Below are 16,615 nucleotides of genomic sequence, written 5' to 3' on the forward strand. Positions count from 1 at the left end.
CTCGGTGCCACCACCCTGCCCACGCCCTGACCTCGGGGGCCACCCCAACATACAGAGCACAACTCCCTCGCCCCTTCCCCCCCGGGGAGAGGCGCCGCCCGAGAAACGCAGCGGCTCCGTGACCGGTGAGCCCGAGCCAGGCCTGCGGGCAGGAAGAGGAAGCCCGGCCCGGCCCACTACATGCCCCCGCCGGCGGGCCGGCGGGCGGGCCGGCGGGCGGGCGGGCTGCCTGCCCTCCCTCGCTCGCTCGCTCGCTTCCCGCCTCCCCGCTTAGGCGGCCGGCCGCCACGCCGCCGCGGCCGGCCTTGAGGGCGGCGGGGCGGAGCCAGCCCGCCCCCACCCCTTTCCTCCCTGCGTCCGGCGGCCCCTAACGGCCAACGGCGGCGTGTTCCTCCTCGCTCCCCGGTGAGTACGGGCCCCAGCGGGGCGCCGCCGCCGCCCTGCTTCCTTCCTTGCTTCCTTCCCTTCCTCCTTCCTAGTGGCGGCGGCTCGGGCGCCTTGAAGCCGCTTCCCCTGCCGGGGTGCTCACTTTCCCGGCGGCGCCGGGCCCTGCCGGCCGCAGGGGAAGGTGGGGGTTGAGGGGCGTCCCTCGAGGGAGAGCTGAGGCGGGTGCGGGCCCCGGCGGAGGCCGGGGATCGGCGGCAAGGCAGGCCAGGCCGGGCCGGGCCGGCGGCGGGATGGGGGATCCTGCCGTCTCCCGGCGGCGGCGGGGCCGGCCGGCCCGGGCTCCCGGGGTGGGGGTTGGAGGGGGTGTTGGAGCGGCTCAGTGCTGCGGCGGGAAAGCGGCTCTCGCAAGGCAGACCTGCGGGCGGCTGCGTGACACCGCCTCCGATCAGCAGCCCGCTGCGCGGCCCCCCCGCCGCGCTGCAAGGGGGCGGGGAGCGGAGCGGCTGGCCGGGCTCCGGCGGCTGAGGTTTGGTCTCTGCGAGACCCGGCTTTGAACCCGCTCGCACCGGGCACAGGAGTCAGCGTTTGCCGAGCTGAGAAAGAAGAATAGCTTTAGCTAGAGGAGAAGAGCGGGAATGGAAGAGAAGTTGTGCTGCCCTATCCTTATCTAGGTAAAGCGTTTTCATTAATTTTCCTGCTGGAACAACTCCAGCCCTGTCTATTGGTATTTCTAAATAGTAGAGGGTAGTGCATATAGGTGTACATATCAAGCACACAGTAATCCTGCTGTGTTGCAAAAAAGCAATAAAACTGCAAGGTTTTAGGTAAGACAGAGAAGGGATGGAAGAAAAGCATTAGAAGGTGAAGCCTATATTAAGGTAAAGTGACAGGTTTTAATAATTTTGGTTTTTTGTTTTGGGTGACAAAATTATTTGTTTTGCATTCATGGCACAGACAGCAGGTGCACGGGCTCTGTAACAATAACAGTCATGGAGGCTGTAGCACAGATGCAGGTATTTGCCTTGTAGTCTAACCTGGCTGAGGACTGTGGCTGTGGAGATGTCCGATTTCAGAATCTGGATTAAGTATATGTTTGGATTAGTCCCTGTGTGTCTGTTCAGTGCGTTGCCATCTTTCATGACACCACCACAGTTCCCTCTTATTTTTTAACTGGAGGTTGTACTTTGGTATTTGGTTTCCACCTCTAAAGCTAGCGTAGGGGTGAGGGATGGGGGAAAAGACAGAGCTGTCTGGACTTCAGTATTCTTTAGGATCAGCAGGAGGCTTGGTCTAAAACAGAGGATTGTCTCTCCAAACACTTGGAATTGAATGAATATCTCTGAGCACTCAGTGCTGTTGCTATTGTTCAGACTGGCTCATTATCAATGCATAATACCGAAGTAAAGGAAGACCACCCTAGAGAAATATTAACACTGGAATGTTTATTTAGTATTGCTTTGCTTAAAAGCAATTGTGCTCCATCAGAATGTCCTAATAAACTTCTGGGGATTGTTACTTCTTCAAAGAAAGTAAGAGGAATTTAATGTGCATAGAGTAGGAAGTGCAGCTGACTCTTGCGCCCTCCAGGATCTATGTGGGGTGTGTGTGAGGAGTTATTCGGAACTTTACTCATCCTGGACTTTGTAAGATAAAGGAAATTCCTGGAGAGACTTTCGGTGTATGAAGAGGTCTGATCACTTAGCTGTGCTTTGCAGAGTATATCATGCAGACTACTGCTGAACTGAAGACTGTAGGGCTTTCAAACTGCATTTTTTGTCTTATCATATTTGTAATTTGGCACCTTTCTTTCTCACTGGTTCCCTTTAGCCAGAGGGTAATGCACTTTCACTTTGATATTATTCAGTGAAGTTTTTATAGTAATGGTGGAAGAGCTGAAACAATAATTGCAGAAAACATAGAAGAAATATTATTAATATTTAAATAGTAAGAATAGCAGCAAATCTCTTTGCTAGTGTTTTCCAACATAGACTCTCACTGTAGGATTTCACCACACAATAGCTGGAAATTTTCTCCCTCCCTGGAGTAACGATCCACTTAAGGTCACTGGAATGATATGAAGAGTGGTCCCTCTCCTTCTTTTGAAACAGAGAAAAAGTAGAGAGGAGTCTTAATTTCCAGTCTGCTCTGTTTGTGTGAATAGGAGGTAAGAATTTTTCATGGTTCTTGCCTTCAGTGCTGCCTTAGGGAGTGGTTGGTTCAGAAGATTGCCTCTAGGTGTTTGGCACTTCCTTGCAGGAATTGGCACGTCCCATAATTCTAGGATCAGGACTCGAGAAGCTTGTGAAAAAGGTTCTTTAGTTTTGGTTGGGGTTTTTTTGGTGTTCCCCCCCTTCCCCCCCGCCTTTTTGTGGAAAACTGTTCTGAAAAAGCCACTTGAATTAAAAATGTTTTGTGGAAACTTCATTTGCCTCCCCAGGGAGCTTGGCTAGTAAACTCTGGTAACAGTTGGAATTGATGAAGTCTTATCAGATATGTACTTGTTCCGCTTACAGACTAAAGCCAGTTTGAAAGCTGGATTCATCTACATGAACAGCTGAATAGCTGCTGAGATTGTAGGCAGCAATTTTTGTTGTGAGAAAGTTATCTTTCATTATTTCCAGAGCACAAATTCAGGATTTGTCTTGAAATGGCATGAAAAGTTAGGACTTTTCCCCCACGATGCCAGATTTATTTCACAACAGTAGTAATCCTCTCATCAGTTCTTCATCCTGAAAGGACTCCTTCCACCTACGTATCTTTGATAGCTCTGAAACAGTTCAGCTGGTAAGTTGCACAAAAGGAGTTTTAGGGGTGCAGAGACAGCAGTTTACAGAGCTGGTACAATGGTAATGGTGTGAGTAGAGGGCTGATTCACAATACTCCCATTTTGTTTTCCCTTCCCATGCACCTCTGCAGCGTTCCTTCCCCCCCCTTCACATGAGCCTTTTGAAACAAACAGACCAATACTGAGGTGTCTTTTAATCCTGCCTGCTGAAATTGAAACCAAATTTCAGACCAAACCTTTTTACACACTTTACGGGACTCTTTCTATTCCAGACTTCTTGCAGCGCTTCCCTGTTAACTTATCAGTGGGAATGTGTTTCTGCGTGTTACACTGGATTTTTTTTTTTTTTACTAGCACTGAAAGCTGGTTCTTTGTTAAAACTGGTCCATGCTGCATATTTGTTAATAAACAGTCTAAGACTGCTAACATAAGGGAAATGAGCAGCAAGTTTGTGCAGAGGTAGGAAAAGTAGGTTAAAGTTCAGAGCTGCTCTTCAGGGGAAAAAAAAAAATTCAAGGCTTCGTTTTTCTGTGTTCTGTAGTGTCCAAATAAGCTTCCCTGTATTCTCAGGCATAATACTGCTCATTTTCCTGCAGCAAAAAGAAAATTCATCTCCACTTTTTAACTAGGACACTCAGTGGTCAGTCTGCTGACACAGCATTCCCCTACGCTTGCTTAATTAGGATCTGGATTTTGTTAAATGTAAGGTTAGATTGTGTTCCAGAGGCTGTCTGAAGATAATAGATACTTGTGCTTGTCTGGGTCACCAAAAGCTGGTGAGATGTATACAAGAGAAGTGTTTTGACTGTCCCTTAAGCAGTAGGTGAACTAACTGTGTTGAAATGAGGGAGGAGGTAGCATTTGGCTTACCGGAGGGATGACTTGAGGGAGTTTAATATCCACATCTTGGAGCTGGGCACGCATCTAAACTTCCAGCTCGCTTGGAGTTGGAGTTACTTTAAGACCTAAAGATTTGATTTCTCAAGCTTGATCTCTGAACTAAATCTTCAGTTTCTATATGTGCAATACAGCGCTGCTAATGAAATGAAATGGTCAGAATACTTATGACAGCCTATGAAATACATAGGTTATAGGAATATGCACTTAGTAACCTGCCCAGTGCACTGGTAGCTCATTATGGCTCTGAATAAATAAATATTTTAGGATTGCAGTCAAAGTTTTAGGCATCAGGAGAAGGCAGTAAAGTCTGCAATCCAGAGACCTGTTTGTGTTCCAGTACAGAGTTCCTCTTGGGCATTGAAGTTGAAAGGGGCTCCCTGAAACTTTGCTTAGAGAGCGTTTAAAAAAACCTCTTTTATGTATTATGGCATTTTCTTCTAGCATGCAATAATGGTGTAGTTTATACCAGCAGAATAGTTGCTCAGTCATCAAATTGTTAGTGGATTTCTCTTTAAGGATCTATATGTAACGATGGACTTCTCTGTGTAACGGAGAAACACAAAGATTCTTTCTCAAATCTCTGTTAGTACTGAAATCTCGTCACTGCTTACAGCAGTGCAGCACTGTATATGTCTTATATAGTGGCCTTATCTGTCACAGGTAGAGTAAGTGTTAAATAGTAAGAGCTTCTCTTAATCAAAACAAGAAACCTGTGTTTATTGCAATACAGGTTACAATATGTTAATTGTAGTTCTACTCATCTATTCTGTGTGCATCCAAAAGTAATTATAGCTAGTTACATTATAAAACATGACTCTGCTTGTTGTAATAGTGGTGTGGAACTCTATCCAAATGCTGGGGGCATTTGTGGGTTTTGGCCAGGTTTTTTTTGTGTGTGTGTGTGGGTTTTTTGTTGTTGTGTTGTATTTGTTTTTTTTTTTTTCCAGGGTTACAAACATTTTTCTTAGGCAACTTGGATATTTAAACTAAAATTTTTTTCTACCACACAAATATGTGCATTATTTTTTTTTCTAAACTGACTTGAGTTATGGTGGATTTACTTACCAAAGTTTTACTACTGCAGACATCTGACTAATATTGGAAATATGTCTTTCCATATCAAAAATGCAGACTTCTGGCAAATGCTTAACATGAATATTTTCCTTCCTTGCTTGCTTTTCAAGCAAGATGGGCATACGCAGAGCATGCTGCAATTCCAATAGGACAGAAGTTCCTACATGCTGGACCTGCTAAGAGATCTTTGTTCATGGCTAAGCAATCTATAATTTAGGTAAACTGGAAATAGTCATCAACATTTTTAATTAAGGCCCATTGCTGAGTAGAATGTGAAGCCATGCGAAGAACTATGTAAGTTGCAGAGTTTGCTCAGTTTTCTGTTGGGGAACTGAGCAATAGCACTCAGTTTAAGAAGTGCTGTTCAGCTATATATACTTCTTATTAATGTCAGAAGATGCATGCTTAATATTGTCTTGATGGATTTACAACTCAGTAGCCTGCTGCTCTGCTGCAGCTCCCCGTAGATTTTTTTTTTAGTTACTTGCTTTTGTTATTTAGAGGTGCTTGTCACATACTTAGCAGCTAAGTACATATACACGCATACATACACAAACAATGTCAGTCAGTTGAGTGGACAAAATTAAGGGAAATAACTTGGGGGAGTAGTAGGAGGAATGATAATAGCAATGGAAGCTGGTAAGATCAGATTCAGCATGCGTGGAAAATGCTGTATTTTCCAAGCAAGGCCATGAGCGTTCCCTATGTCCTCTGCCTTATCCCCAGGCAAGGGCTTTTATCATAGCAGTCCTGCCAGCTCTCCTCTCCTTTTCCGAGTTTTCAGCTGGAAGTTTCTTTACAGATTTCCTGCAAATACCAGCAAGTCTGAGCCTTCCCCCTTTTCTTGACGGGTGATAAAATACCATCTTTGCTTTGGCTGCATGTAACCTTTTCTAGCGTTTCTAGCATCTAGTAGAGTCTTCAAATTAAATTGCTCCTTTGCTGATTGTGTGCTTCCCAGTGGTGGCTGAGAATTTACCCCCTCTCCAGGAAAAAGCTTTTGCTACTTGAAATCTGTTTTAGTCAAGCTATTAGGTGTTCAGTTTTATGAATAGATGCATAAAATGAACTCTTCCTGTTAATAACATAACATCCCTTGCAGAATTTGAAAGACAACAACTAAGAAACCAAAGATGGAGTAGAAGAGGCAGTAGTGGAGACTTGTTCCCTTTCCCTGAGTGAGATTAATATGTCTGTACTAAAATGCTGAATGACTGTGCCTGTTCTGTTCCTACTTTATGGCCTGAAGCTTAGAGAGAAGTTGTCTCATCCAGAGGCTTTTTTTCTTTTTTTCCTTTCTGCAGGTCAAACCAAGGTGTCCTTGGTTTGTCCTCAGGCAATAAATAATTGTAATAAATAACTGTAATAAATGTGATTATGACTAATCAGGAGTCTTTTGTCAACACTCATGTCATATACTACAGAAAGAGCATGATTTACTATCAGCATGTATTTTAGCAGAAAAGTACTCCACGTGCTATGGTTTTTTCTTACCATGGGTAGTGAGAGATGAGTGGGCTCCCCTGAGATCCCTAAAAAAACCCCCAAACAATAGATCTTGTACAACAAATAAAGACGAGAGCAGTTATGTTTTAAAAAAATAATTTTTTTTAGTGGTGTGAAAGAGATTGAATACAGCTAATCAGGCTAAACCCAACATTTTCACCTTCAGGCTTTCCTGCAGCTCTAAAAAGAGTAGAATAATATGTTAAAGTGATGTCTAGAACAGCTCTGGTGTCTTCAGATTCTCTTCTAGGTATAGTGGGAGGCTAAACAGCACACCTTTTCCCTCTCTACCGTCTGCATGAGATAATTTCTGCAAGTGCAAAACTAGAGGATATATCAGGATGCTTTCTCAATTTTCAGTAAAATTTCAGCTTGTTGAAATTGTTCCAAGTCACACTGCTGCTTTTAAAGGGGTCTGAAGTAGAGTCCAGGACACACAATCAAGAACATGCTTTAAATAATACCTCAATTACTGAACTGAGTCCTGTTGTGATGTGACTAGTACTGTGTTTATGTTTGATACTCAGAAAAGTTATATCAGCTTAAGATTTGAAATCAACACACGCAACATATGTTTAAATCTCCTGTGAATGTTCTTTTTTTTAAAAAAAAAGGTGATTTTAAGTTACATACTTTAATCCTTTTTGTGAAGATCAGCATGAGTCTTTAATATGCTTTGAGTGTATTTGATTTAGTTCGTTAACTTTTAAGAGAAGACAAGTAAAGAGGAGGGGACAGACACCTTTTTCCTTCTGTCCCTTTGGGCTTGTGCATACTTCCTATGTAATGATCAGCTGGTGTGGTCTTCAGGCTGCCGTAGAGATCCACACACACAGTACAGCTAGTAGGCATTTTTGCACTGACCTTTTGTTGCTAGTAAACATCTGAGCTCTCATGGTAAAAGCTGAGTGCGCTGAGCCACTCAATACAATGTAAAACTTGTGTTGCCAGAGAAATTTGAACCCTCCTGTGCCATATCTAGGGATACAGACAGTATGGAACAGCTGTTATAGCCAAGGGTCATTCTCTACTCTGATGGGCAAATGTTGCATGCAAAAAAACAGCTTCCTTTTTTTATATTTGTAAAGTTATGACCTCGTCCAAATAAATTTGCCCCTCCTAGTATTCATGGTTAGAATCCTTCTGCACTTTTGCTTCTCTGGGGGGAGAGAGAAGCCGGAAATCAGACTTTCTGTGATGAGCTGATGTGCAGTCTGTGGGTGAATTCGAGGCATACTCTGATAAGAGATGGAGCTAGGTGGCACAGTACTAAGCAGCTGCATTGATGTAACAAGATGGGTGGAAAACAATATTGATAGTGAGTGTAGATTTAAAGATGATCAGCATTAGTATGAGCCAAATTATCAGTGTTCACAGAATTGTATTAGTAGGCACAGGAAGGGCTAAAATAAAGCTATTGTTTGTCTGGTACGCTTTATAGAAGTCATACAACCCTTTGAGAAGGTTCCAGTAACAAGATTCTGCTTTTTTTTTTTTTTTTTTTTTTTTACTCTCCAGTTGAACCATTCTCATGGATTTCAGTCAACTGACAGTCCTAGAGCTGACCTGGAGTCCTAGGGCTGTGTCCAGAATTGCACAAACACTAAAGAACATGTGTCTGGATAATAGGAGAGGGGGAATAGCTTGGGCTAGAGTTGCTGCTGTTGATGAGCACCATTTGTGTGGGTGGCTGGTGGTTGTTACCATTAGAAACCTCTTAATCTGTACTTGTCTTCCTAAGGGTCACTGTGTGGAATCCCATTTTGGATGTGACCTCCACGCAAACAGTTTTGAGGTTGTTAGGCAGAAGATCAAGTGCTTTCTTTGGTACATGTGATCAGCTGTTACCGTCGTCATGTGGCACTGGTCATGGTCAATGCATGTGATCCTGCGCACTGCGCCAATCCCAGGCAGACAGATGTCAGCTCCTCTGCGTGCTAGCCTGTTCGCATATTTACATTTCAATGCCTGCAAAACATGAATAAATACTCTGTGCTGCAATCACAAGTTAATCTGTATCTATCGCAGTGATTACTTAAAAAATGTTGGTGTACTCAATCTGCAGAGTATTGCTCCCTTGCATGTTTTTTGGTGGATCACTAGCTTGAGTTCTGTGCTGTGGCCCTTTGGTTTATAATTTACTGTCTGGAAATAGTAGTTGGTATGACTGAGGCTTCTCCAGCTCTGTGAAATTTGGTACAGCAATGCTGCAAGCTGGTATTTTTCCTAGTACTTTACCTCTTTGTGGGCATTTCTAAATGGCTTACAAGGTTGTACCAGAGTTGTTTGTATCAGTGTGACCAGGTGGGTGAAGAGAACATGTGTTTAGGCCTTGGTCATCCCGTGGTTTGGCATATTTGTGTAACTCACTGATGAGAGCAGGTTTGTACTGAAATGTCTCATACTGTGAACTAAAAAAGCTGTGTTCAGGAAAGAGGGTGATGTCTGGCAAAGAAATAGTAACAAGTAGATAATGTGTCATAGCATCTTGAATTGCTGCTATGGTTTGCCAAGACATTGACTTGGGTGGGAAATGTTACAGCTGCAATTTATACTTAGGTAAGAATATGTGAACTGAGTACAGTGGATTCGTTATGGTCATATCAAGGTAATGATCTGCTTTATCTGTCAGGGGATACCCTGGCGTTTTCTGTCTTCAGCTACCCTTAGACTTTCCCATGAGAAGTGATATGCATAAAATAAAGTTCTCAGCTTGGAAGGCAGAAAATAAAGCTCATCGGGAGCATAGCTGGCAAGGAGAGGAAGGAAGCAGTATTTTGGTCATGCTCAATTGTAGAAGCATAGAGTTTGCTGAGAAGAGGAATATTTGAGTAGTTCATGCTGTTTAAAGAAGGTGACACGTAAAACTTGATGGGCTTGTGTGCGGGATGGGTATCTGCAAAGCTGGGAAGAGGAATCTCAGGAAATAACTTGTAGATGGGAATGTGAGAGGTGATACGTTTGGGGAGTGGTGGTGTTTGCAATCTGTTCATTTGCCTACTTTACTGCTTTCCCTGGGCATTCAGCTTTACAAAACATTTCCATTGTTTTGTTTGACAGAATTCTGGAAATTTTTTTTTCTTTTACAGTATCTTGCTGCTTTACACCCCGGACCTTCTTTTGTCACCATTTCTGCTATCTCTCTATCTCAATCTAACCTCTAACTTGGTTGTTGTCTTCAAAATACATGAAATGTGTTTTGTGCTGGAATACTTTAAAAATCCCCTGTAAATGTATTCCACATAATAGTATTCCCTGAACAGTCAATGAGACCGACAGGTGAGATAAATTAATTCACTCTTTGGCCTTGCATTAACTGTTTTTAACAAATACTGGACTTTGTGCATCCCTTTGCTCCAAACAGTCTTCAAGGCCTGTAAAAGGATGTGCGTCTCATACCGTGGGTTTTTTTTTTTTTTTGTTTGAAAAACTGGGGCAAGGGAAGATAATGTTACTTGAATGAAGACGGGAACAGTGCTCTGGGAAAACAACACCACATCTGGAAATCAGACCTGTGATTATCTCTCTTCTAAAAAAATTTTAATCGTTACTGGGAGTGTTGCCAGGAAGAGAATTGTCCTTACTGTTAAGTTGTTAGCTTGCTCCTTGGCATGAGTTGGCCTAAGCCAATGCTTGCAAAAGAGCCCTTGGCAGACTTCAGGTTTTAAGAGTGTCCTAGGAACTGTTGCTTAGGCAGTTTACATGCAGTTAATCTTTTCTGGAGATTGAGAGATGTTTCTAGAGTGGATTTAGGCCCCTCTGTGCTGGTTGGCCTTGATACTGGGAATATCTCAGGGTACTTTAACTTGTATAAGTGAACCCTAAAAGTCCTAGGTCCCAGTGGAGTGCTCTATCCAGTTAACCATTAGGATAGCCACAAAAAAGAAAAGATCTCAAACTAAAATGATGTTTACAATAGAGTCTACTTTAATATTTTTTTTTTGGTGGTGACCCTAATGAATCTTTCTGAAATCAGGAAGGTTCCTTGTGTCTCTGATAGTCAGGGTTTGTAATTTTAGTCTGTAACACTTTCTGGCTCAAGTAAAACTATCGTGTTTTCTGTTTTAGTTGAATTGTTTTTAATTTTGAATGCCTGTCTGTTTAGCTTTAAACCAATGCCGCTTAAGAAATGGAACCACATTGTCGTGGTGGTTTGTGGATCACAGAAGCACAAAGGGCTGTCTAGAAGCAGCGTAAAGAAGAGAATAGTGCAGACACTGAACTTCCTTTGTAAACCATGTGGTGTATCCCTATTTTTCACAATGCTCTTATCTTCCTGCAGACCTTTTTATCTCTGAGGACATGTTACAAGTAGATTTGTAGAGGAAAGTGCATGATTAATACAGGTTGTGCAGTACCTTTTTGTCTGGTAACAGGCCTTGTATGTATGTATAATATACATACATACATACATACATATGTAAGTATGACAGATACATTGTGGGATTGTGGGACATGTACTTTGTATTGGTGACAGATGTCATGAAAATGGCTTTGATTTCTTTTGTGTGTGTGTTTTAGGGACACTAAAGATCTTGAATAACCATGAGCAACCCTTTTGTACGGATTGTGGAGCCGCTGGATGCTAAACAGCCTCTGAAGAAGTTCTTTAATCTGGGCAAATTGGAAGATGTGAGATACGGTATGTTGACAACATAAGAAAAGCATTTCGTTAACATTGATGAACAGAACCTGAAAAGACATTGCAACATTGAATGATACTTGGTCTCTGGATAAAACTGGGAATTCAAAAGATGGTACTTGAAAACAAAATTTTAGCAAAATTTAATTCTGGAAATTTAGAACTACAGAAATACTGGCAAGATCACAGTATTATTTTCTGAATGTGCTGTGCACACATCAGTTTTGTTTTTCTTGAGTGGATGAGGAGGACTAGGCAAAACTAAGAGCACAAGTTTTCTCATATACTGCTATGCTACTGTGAAAGGCTGGAAAGGACCTAACACTGATATGACTGAATCATTCAGAAAGATTGTTCAGGTTTATAAAGAGTAGTGGCTAAAAAATCCTTTCTGAGAAGGCTTTTTCTTTAGTTCCTCTGACACTTCCTGAATGTACTTAGGCATCTTCCATGTGGCACTGGTAAAAATCTTACAATCTGTGCCACTGACTTAGAAAGCCAGTATCTATAGCTTAGAACTGTCTATGTTGGGTATTTTTCCTCTTTCAAAAAGGAAACAGGTGATTACAGAGGATACAGGAAGGTAGAAGAGGAACATTTTCTCTGAATGTCAGCAACGCATATCCATTGCAGGCTCAGATAGTGTGTAAATGAGAAATCAATTAATGTCGAACTTGGTGTGTGAAAAGCAGAGATGAATCTTAAGAAATGGACAAATACATGTATGGTATTACCACTTGATCCATTCCAGCATTCCAAGAGTGATGACCTCCTGATTCTTTAAAGAAAAAAGGATGCAATTCTCACTATCCAGCAGAAAAAGGGAATAACTTAGCAACAGAAGAACAGGGTGGAGGGGGAGAGAGTGGGGAGAAAATTAAAAAAAACCCAAACCAACAACAACAAAACAACAACAAAGAACCAAAAAACCCCAAATTATTCTGAATGACTGTGTCCTGAATAATAGTTGGGTTTTTTTAATGGTAGCAGTAATGAGGTCTCACTGTGATTAAGTGACTTTTGTGTCTTGGGGGCCCTGTGCAGAAAGCTGGGACAAGCTTGTCAAGAGATTTTTGAATGTGTAAATATTCTGAGAGGAAATCAAACAGCTATTATTACAGTGGACCAGGTGAGAAAGGACAGAGAAACTTTTAGTTTTTTTCTTCACACCCATTGCTTGTAGTAAAGCTGTCAGGACTGCTCTAACAATATTTTGTGTCATCTTCTGTAAGTATTTCTATCTTGAAGTAAAAGAAGATTAGCAGATGCACAGTCTTACTGCCGTTCAGTTTCATTTTCCATCTCTGGAGAAGAAGTGACTGCATGGACCACTAAAGCTATGCTTTCCAACATGTCAGGTAGAAAATTATGTTTTTCTAGTGCATTTATATGACTGTGTTCAGTGGCAAGAGTGAGAGGAAACTGCAGAGAAACAAGGTGAGCACAGCATGTTTTCAGAGTAGTATTGCTGCGGAGGATGGAAGACCTGTGGAAAAGAGTCCTTTCAGCAAAGATGTCTACTGTCTCACAGGGACTGAGATAATAAATCTGCTCAAGTGGAACAGGTCAATTAATACTGATCTCCTGACAAAGCTGGAGGCTAGAAAAAAGTGTCTGATAATTTGGGATGAAGCCTTGTGAGAATACAGGGACAGCACTCGAGGACCCGCCTGCCCCAGGCGTGGAACTCTGCACTTGCTGACATATGCCCTAAGGTAAAAACTGAATTTGTTTCTTGTCTCTTACCCATGCAGCACGCCTGCCGTTTTCTATTCGAGTCCTCTTGGAAGCAGCGATCCGTAACTGTGATGAATTCCTAGTGAAGAAGGGAGATGTTGAGAATATTCTCAACTGGAAAGTGATGCAACACAAGAATGTTGAAGTGCCGTTTAAGCCTGCAAGAGTTATTCTGCAAGACTTCACGTGAGTCTGATGCTCTCCAAAGCTAGGAAGATGGGGTCTTGAAAGTGCACCTTGGGGTGGAGGATTTTGCTGAGGGAAAGAATAGCAATGAAATGTTTGGAAAGACCTTTTTCAGCTTTCCTAGATGTCAGGAAACAACACTCGGAGAGGCAAATACTCATGATAAAAGCATTAAATGAAGTGCGTCTGGGATGGAGAAACAAATATCTTTATGAAAATCTTCAAAACAGAGGGAAAGAAAATAGGATGGATAAATTGCATCCAAATGAGGGAATTCAGAGTTTAGAGGTTTTGTTGTTGTTGTTTGGGGGGTGTGTGGTGGTGTCTCCCTTCCCCTCAACCCCTTACCCCTCCCCAGGGGCTCTTGCTTTCAATTTTCTACCCTTTTCAGTTCTTGTTTATAACCCACATCATTATTTTCTCTTCTGAGTCAATACTATTCCAAATATATTTTTAAAGACTTCTGCTATTGAAAAAATTATTTTTCAGTACTTTTTCCCAGAAATGCGAATTGAGATTCCTACCTAATGAACTCTGAAAACTGGGCCTTGTTATTGCAGTGTGGTTAGTCCCCATGTGTCAGCATGTAGTAGTCCCTGGTACATGTAGAAAGTCAATTTTCAGGTGGAACAGTAGCTTCTAACTGTTTTTAATACAGCATTTGACTTGCAAGTCCACTGTCCTTTGTACCTTTGTCCTCTGCCTTTGTAAGAGGGTTTAGTTCATCCGTGGTAAGCCCCATGCTGCTAAGCTGTCAGTTGATATTATTTTTCAGGACAGTAAAGTGTCTTAGTTGTCATACCTTCTGTTCTGCATTATCCTGAAGTTTGGCCAGGTGTTAGACACTCACTACAGCTCAACTCCTAAAGACATTAGGAAAAATTGTCCAAGTCTCAATTGAAAAAAGTGCTGGTTTCCTAACTACCTTTTACCTGCTGGCTGTTGTTAACATTTTAAAAAGCTGGAGCACAGAGGAAGCCAAACTTTCAAGCAAACGTTGTTCCCTTTGTTACTGCACTTCTTTCTTGCCCCCTACTCTCCTGCTGAGTTTTAAAAATTTGCCTTTAAGTCTGCAGAGTGCTGCATTCATGAAAAACAGGCTCTTGAACAGGGTCCTGAGTGGGATCTTTTGGAAAAGGCAGCTTTGGCAACTTTCCAGAAGCCATACAACAAGTACATTCACTTGTCCTGGATTAGAATTATTGAATTTCCTAGATCTGATCATTCTGTAATTATCCTGAGTTCTTCTAAGACTGAAGGTGGATGTTGTGTCTGTTCCTTTTCAATTGTATAACATTTGTAAGCTGGCAAAATAACCCTTGCACTCCCTTCCTCCCACTCCTGCCCTCCCCCAAATCCATCTAGGTAGTATAACATAGCATTTTCTGTTTTCTTTGCATTATGCATATCCTGGGACAACACTCTGCTTTAAACTGCTGAACAACGTCAGTTAATCATGTCAAGGTTAGATAATGTGGACCCTTTTTTTCTCTTTGTTTTTGTAAACACTCAAGATTTTCAAGGTAAAATTCTGTGCGAATTACAAAGCCTTTTTTCTTCTTCTTGCAGTGTTTCTGTTATATTTTAAAATCGTAATAGCTTCCTTATAGTCAGAGTTGAAAACATAAACTCTCACTGCTTTGGGCTGCTCTTGCAGAAACATAGTGTTCTCAGTGGATTACTTAATGATGCCAAATCCTTACGAGCACATCACAGACCCCTCTTTTTGTCTCAGCAGCCAGCAAAATCAGATAGGCTGCTATGCAAGAGGGTTTCCCAAACTGATTGAAAAATGTCATGGTAGTAGTACATACTCTGGAGAAGCTGAGAATGTATGTGCTGAGAAGCACCAGCTTAAAATAAATAAATAATATTTAAATAAATTATATTTAATATAATTTAAATATTAAATAAATTTTCCATATTAAAATAAATATGGAAACATCTGTGATCTATTAGGTAAGACAGGTGTTGAAGCGCCAGAACTTCTGGTTAGTACTCCTTGTTGGCTTATGACTAAACTTGGGTTGAAAGTGGAGGATGGACAAAAGACTCACATGCATTACTTTGACCCTCTGTATAGTTTACCTACCTTACTTGGGAAGGAAGGCTTAATTTAGGGATTTAAAAATCGTTTTGGATGAATGAGACATACAAACATAGAGAAGAAGGCCTGTTAACTTTTTTCTGAGTCACTTGGAGTTCAAGGGCTTGCAGGATTGTCACAAGATATGTGAGAAAGCAGAAACGTGAATGTTGGCCCGTAGCCTGAAAACACGCTGTTTGAATGTTATTTGTGATACAAGGTCTTTTGTCAGTGGTAAGTACAAGAATTTGTTGGTAAAGATGAATGATACACCTTATTTCTGCCTTTCATGTTTGTCCAGTGATCTGCCAAGGCAGTTAAATTCACTTCTGAAAATACAGTTATTCTGCAAAGGTGTTTTGCGGTCATGTCTTTTGTAATTTAAGAAAACTGATGCCCTGCTCTGCCAGTTTCACTTCAAGTGTGGAAGGTACCAAACAACCCTAATAATGGAGAAGATTCTCCGGTGCTTTGCAAAACTTGGAAGAGATGACCCTTGCATTAAAATCAGCTAAATAAACATAGCAAAGAGTCAAAAAAAAGACATTATCATTTTCCTCTTCCCTCCTTTTCTAAACAGATTGGGGAGGAGAGAGAGGAACAGAGCAAAAGGAGAGATACCAGTTCAAGGTCCCAAAGGGATGCTGACTGGGACTAAGTTTCCAGATTCCCAGCCAAGCATGTTAAACTGCTTCTGTTCCTTGATGAATTTTGGTTTTAGCTTTTCATTCTTATAGTGCTCAGGATATAGATACAGTTCTGTTCCTTCTGCTCTTCTGACTTTGTCTTCCCAAAGGTACTGTCTCTGCCATAGAGTAATGATCCCAAGATTCAGGGTAAGGCTGCCATTTGCTTTGTATGGGACAGTAGGTATCTGCATCTCAGGATCTCGGTTGTGTTTGCTTTGTTGGTTTTTTCTTTTCCAAACTGTTTCACCTTGCCTATTTCTCTTCTGTTTTAGTGGAGTACCTGCTGTGGTTGACTTTGCTGCGATGCGTGATGCGGTGAAGAAACTTGGTGGGGACCCTGAAAAAATCAATCCTATCTGTCCTGCTGATCTAGTGATAGATCACTCTATCCAGGTTGATTTTAACAGGCGGTAAGGATACAAAATAACTCTTTCTTCTTAATGGTAGTAAGGAAGCTGGATCCGGTTACTGAAAATAAAGGTAGTTCTGTTGGTGATATTCTTAGCATTTGGACTATAACATCCTAGACTCTAAGAAGTGTTTAAGTTAAACTGTTGTATCAGTTGCTGTGAATTAGATGGGGGAATTTTGTTTTTTTCTATGGTGCATCTCTCAGCAGCACA

The 16,615-nt window shown here is 41.8% G+C and overlaps 1 protein-coding gene across 4 annotated transcripts in view; it reads left to right on the plus strand.

The window, feature by feature from the left end:
* Nucleotides 1–311: 311 nt before the first annotated feature.
* Nucleotides 312–16,615, plus strand: part of ACO1 (aconitase 1) — a 45,009-nt gene continuing 28,705 nt past the window's right edge. Inside the window, exons 1-4 of one of the 4 annotated variants that reach the window (XM_075136937.1) lie at nt 312–405; nt 11,174–11,294; nt 13,049–13,217; nt 16,265–16,402. In XM_075136937.1, the coding sequence (XP_074993038.1) occupies nt 11,198–11,294; nt 13,049–13,217; nt 16,265–16,402 (404 nt within the window). In that variant the 5' untranslated portion in view covers nt 312–405; nt 11,174–11,197. Of the gene's footprint in view, nt 406–549; nt 569–896; nt 1,059–10,147; nt 10,167–11,173; nt 11,295–13,048; nt 13,218–16,264; nt 16,403–16,615 lie in introns of those variants that run through there. The other 3 variants (XM_075136940.1, XM_075136938.1, XM_075136939.1) reach the window with 3 other exon arrangements.

Source organism: Calonectris borealis, chromosome Z, assembly GCF_964195595.1.
Source record: "Calonectris borealis chromosome Z, bCalBor7.hap1.2, whole genome shotgun sequence".
Lineage (NCBI taxonomy): Eukaryota > Metazoa > Chordata > Aves > Procellariiformes > Procellariidae > Calonectris > Calonectris borealis.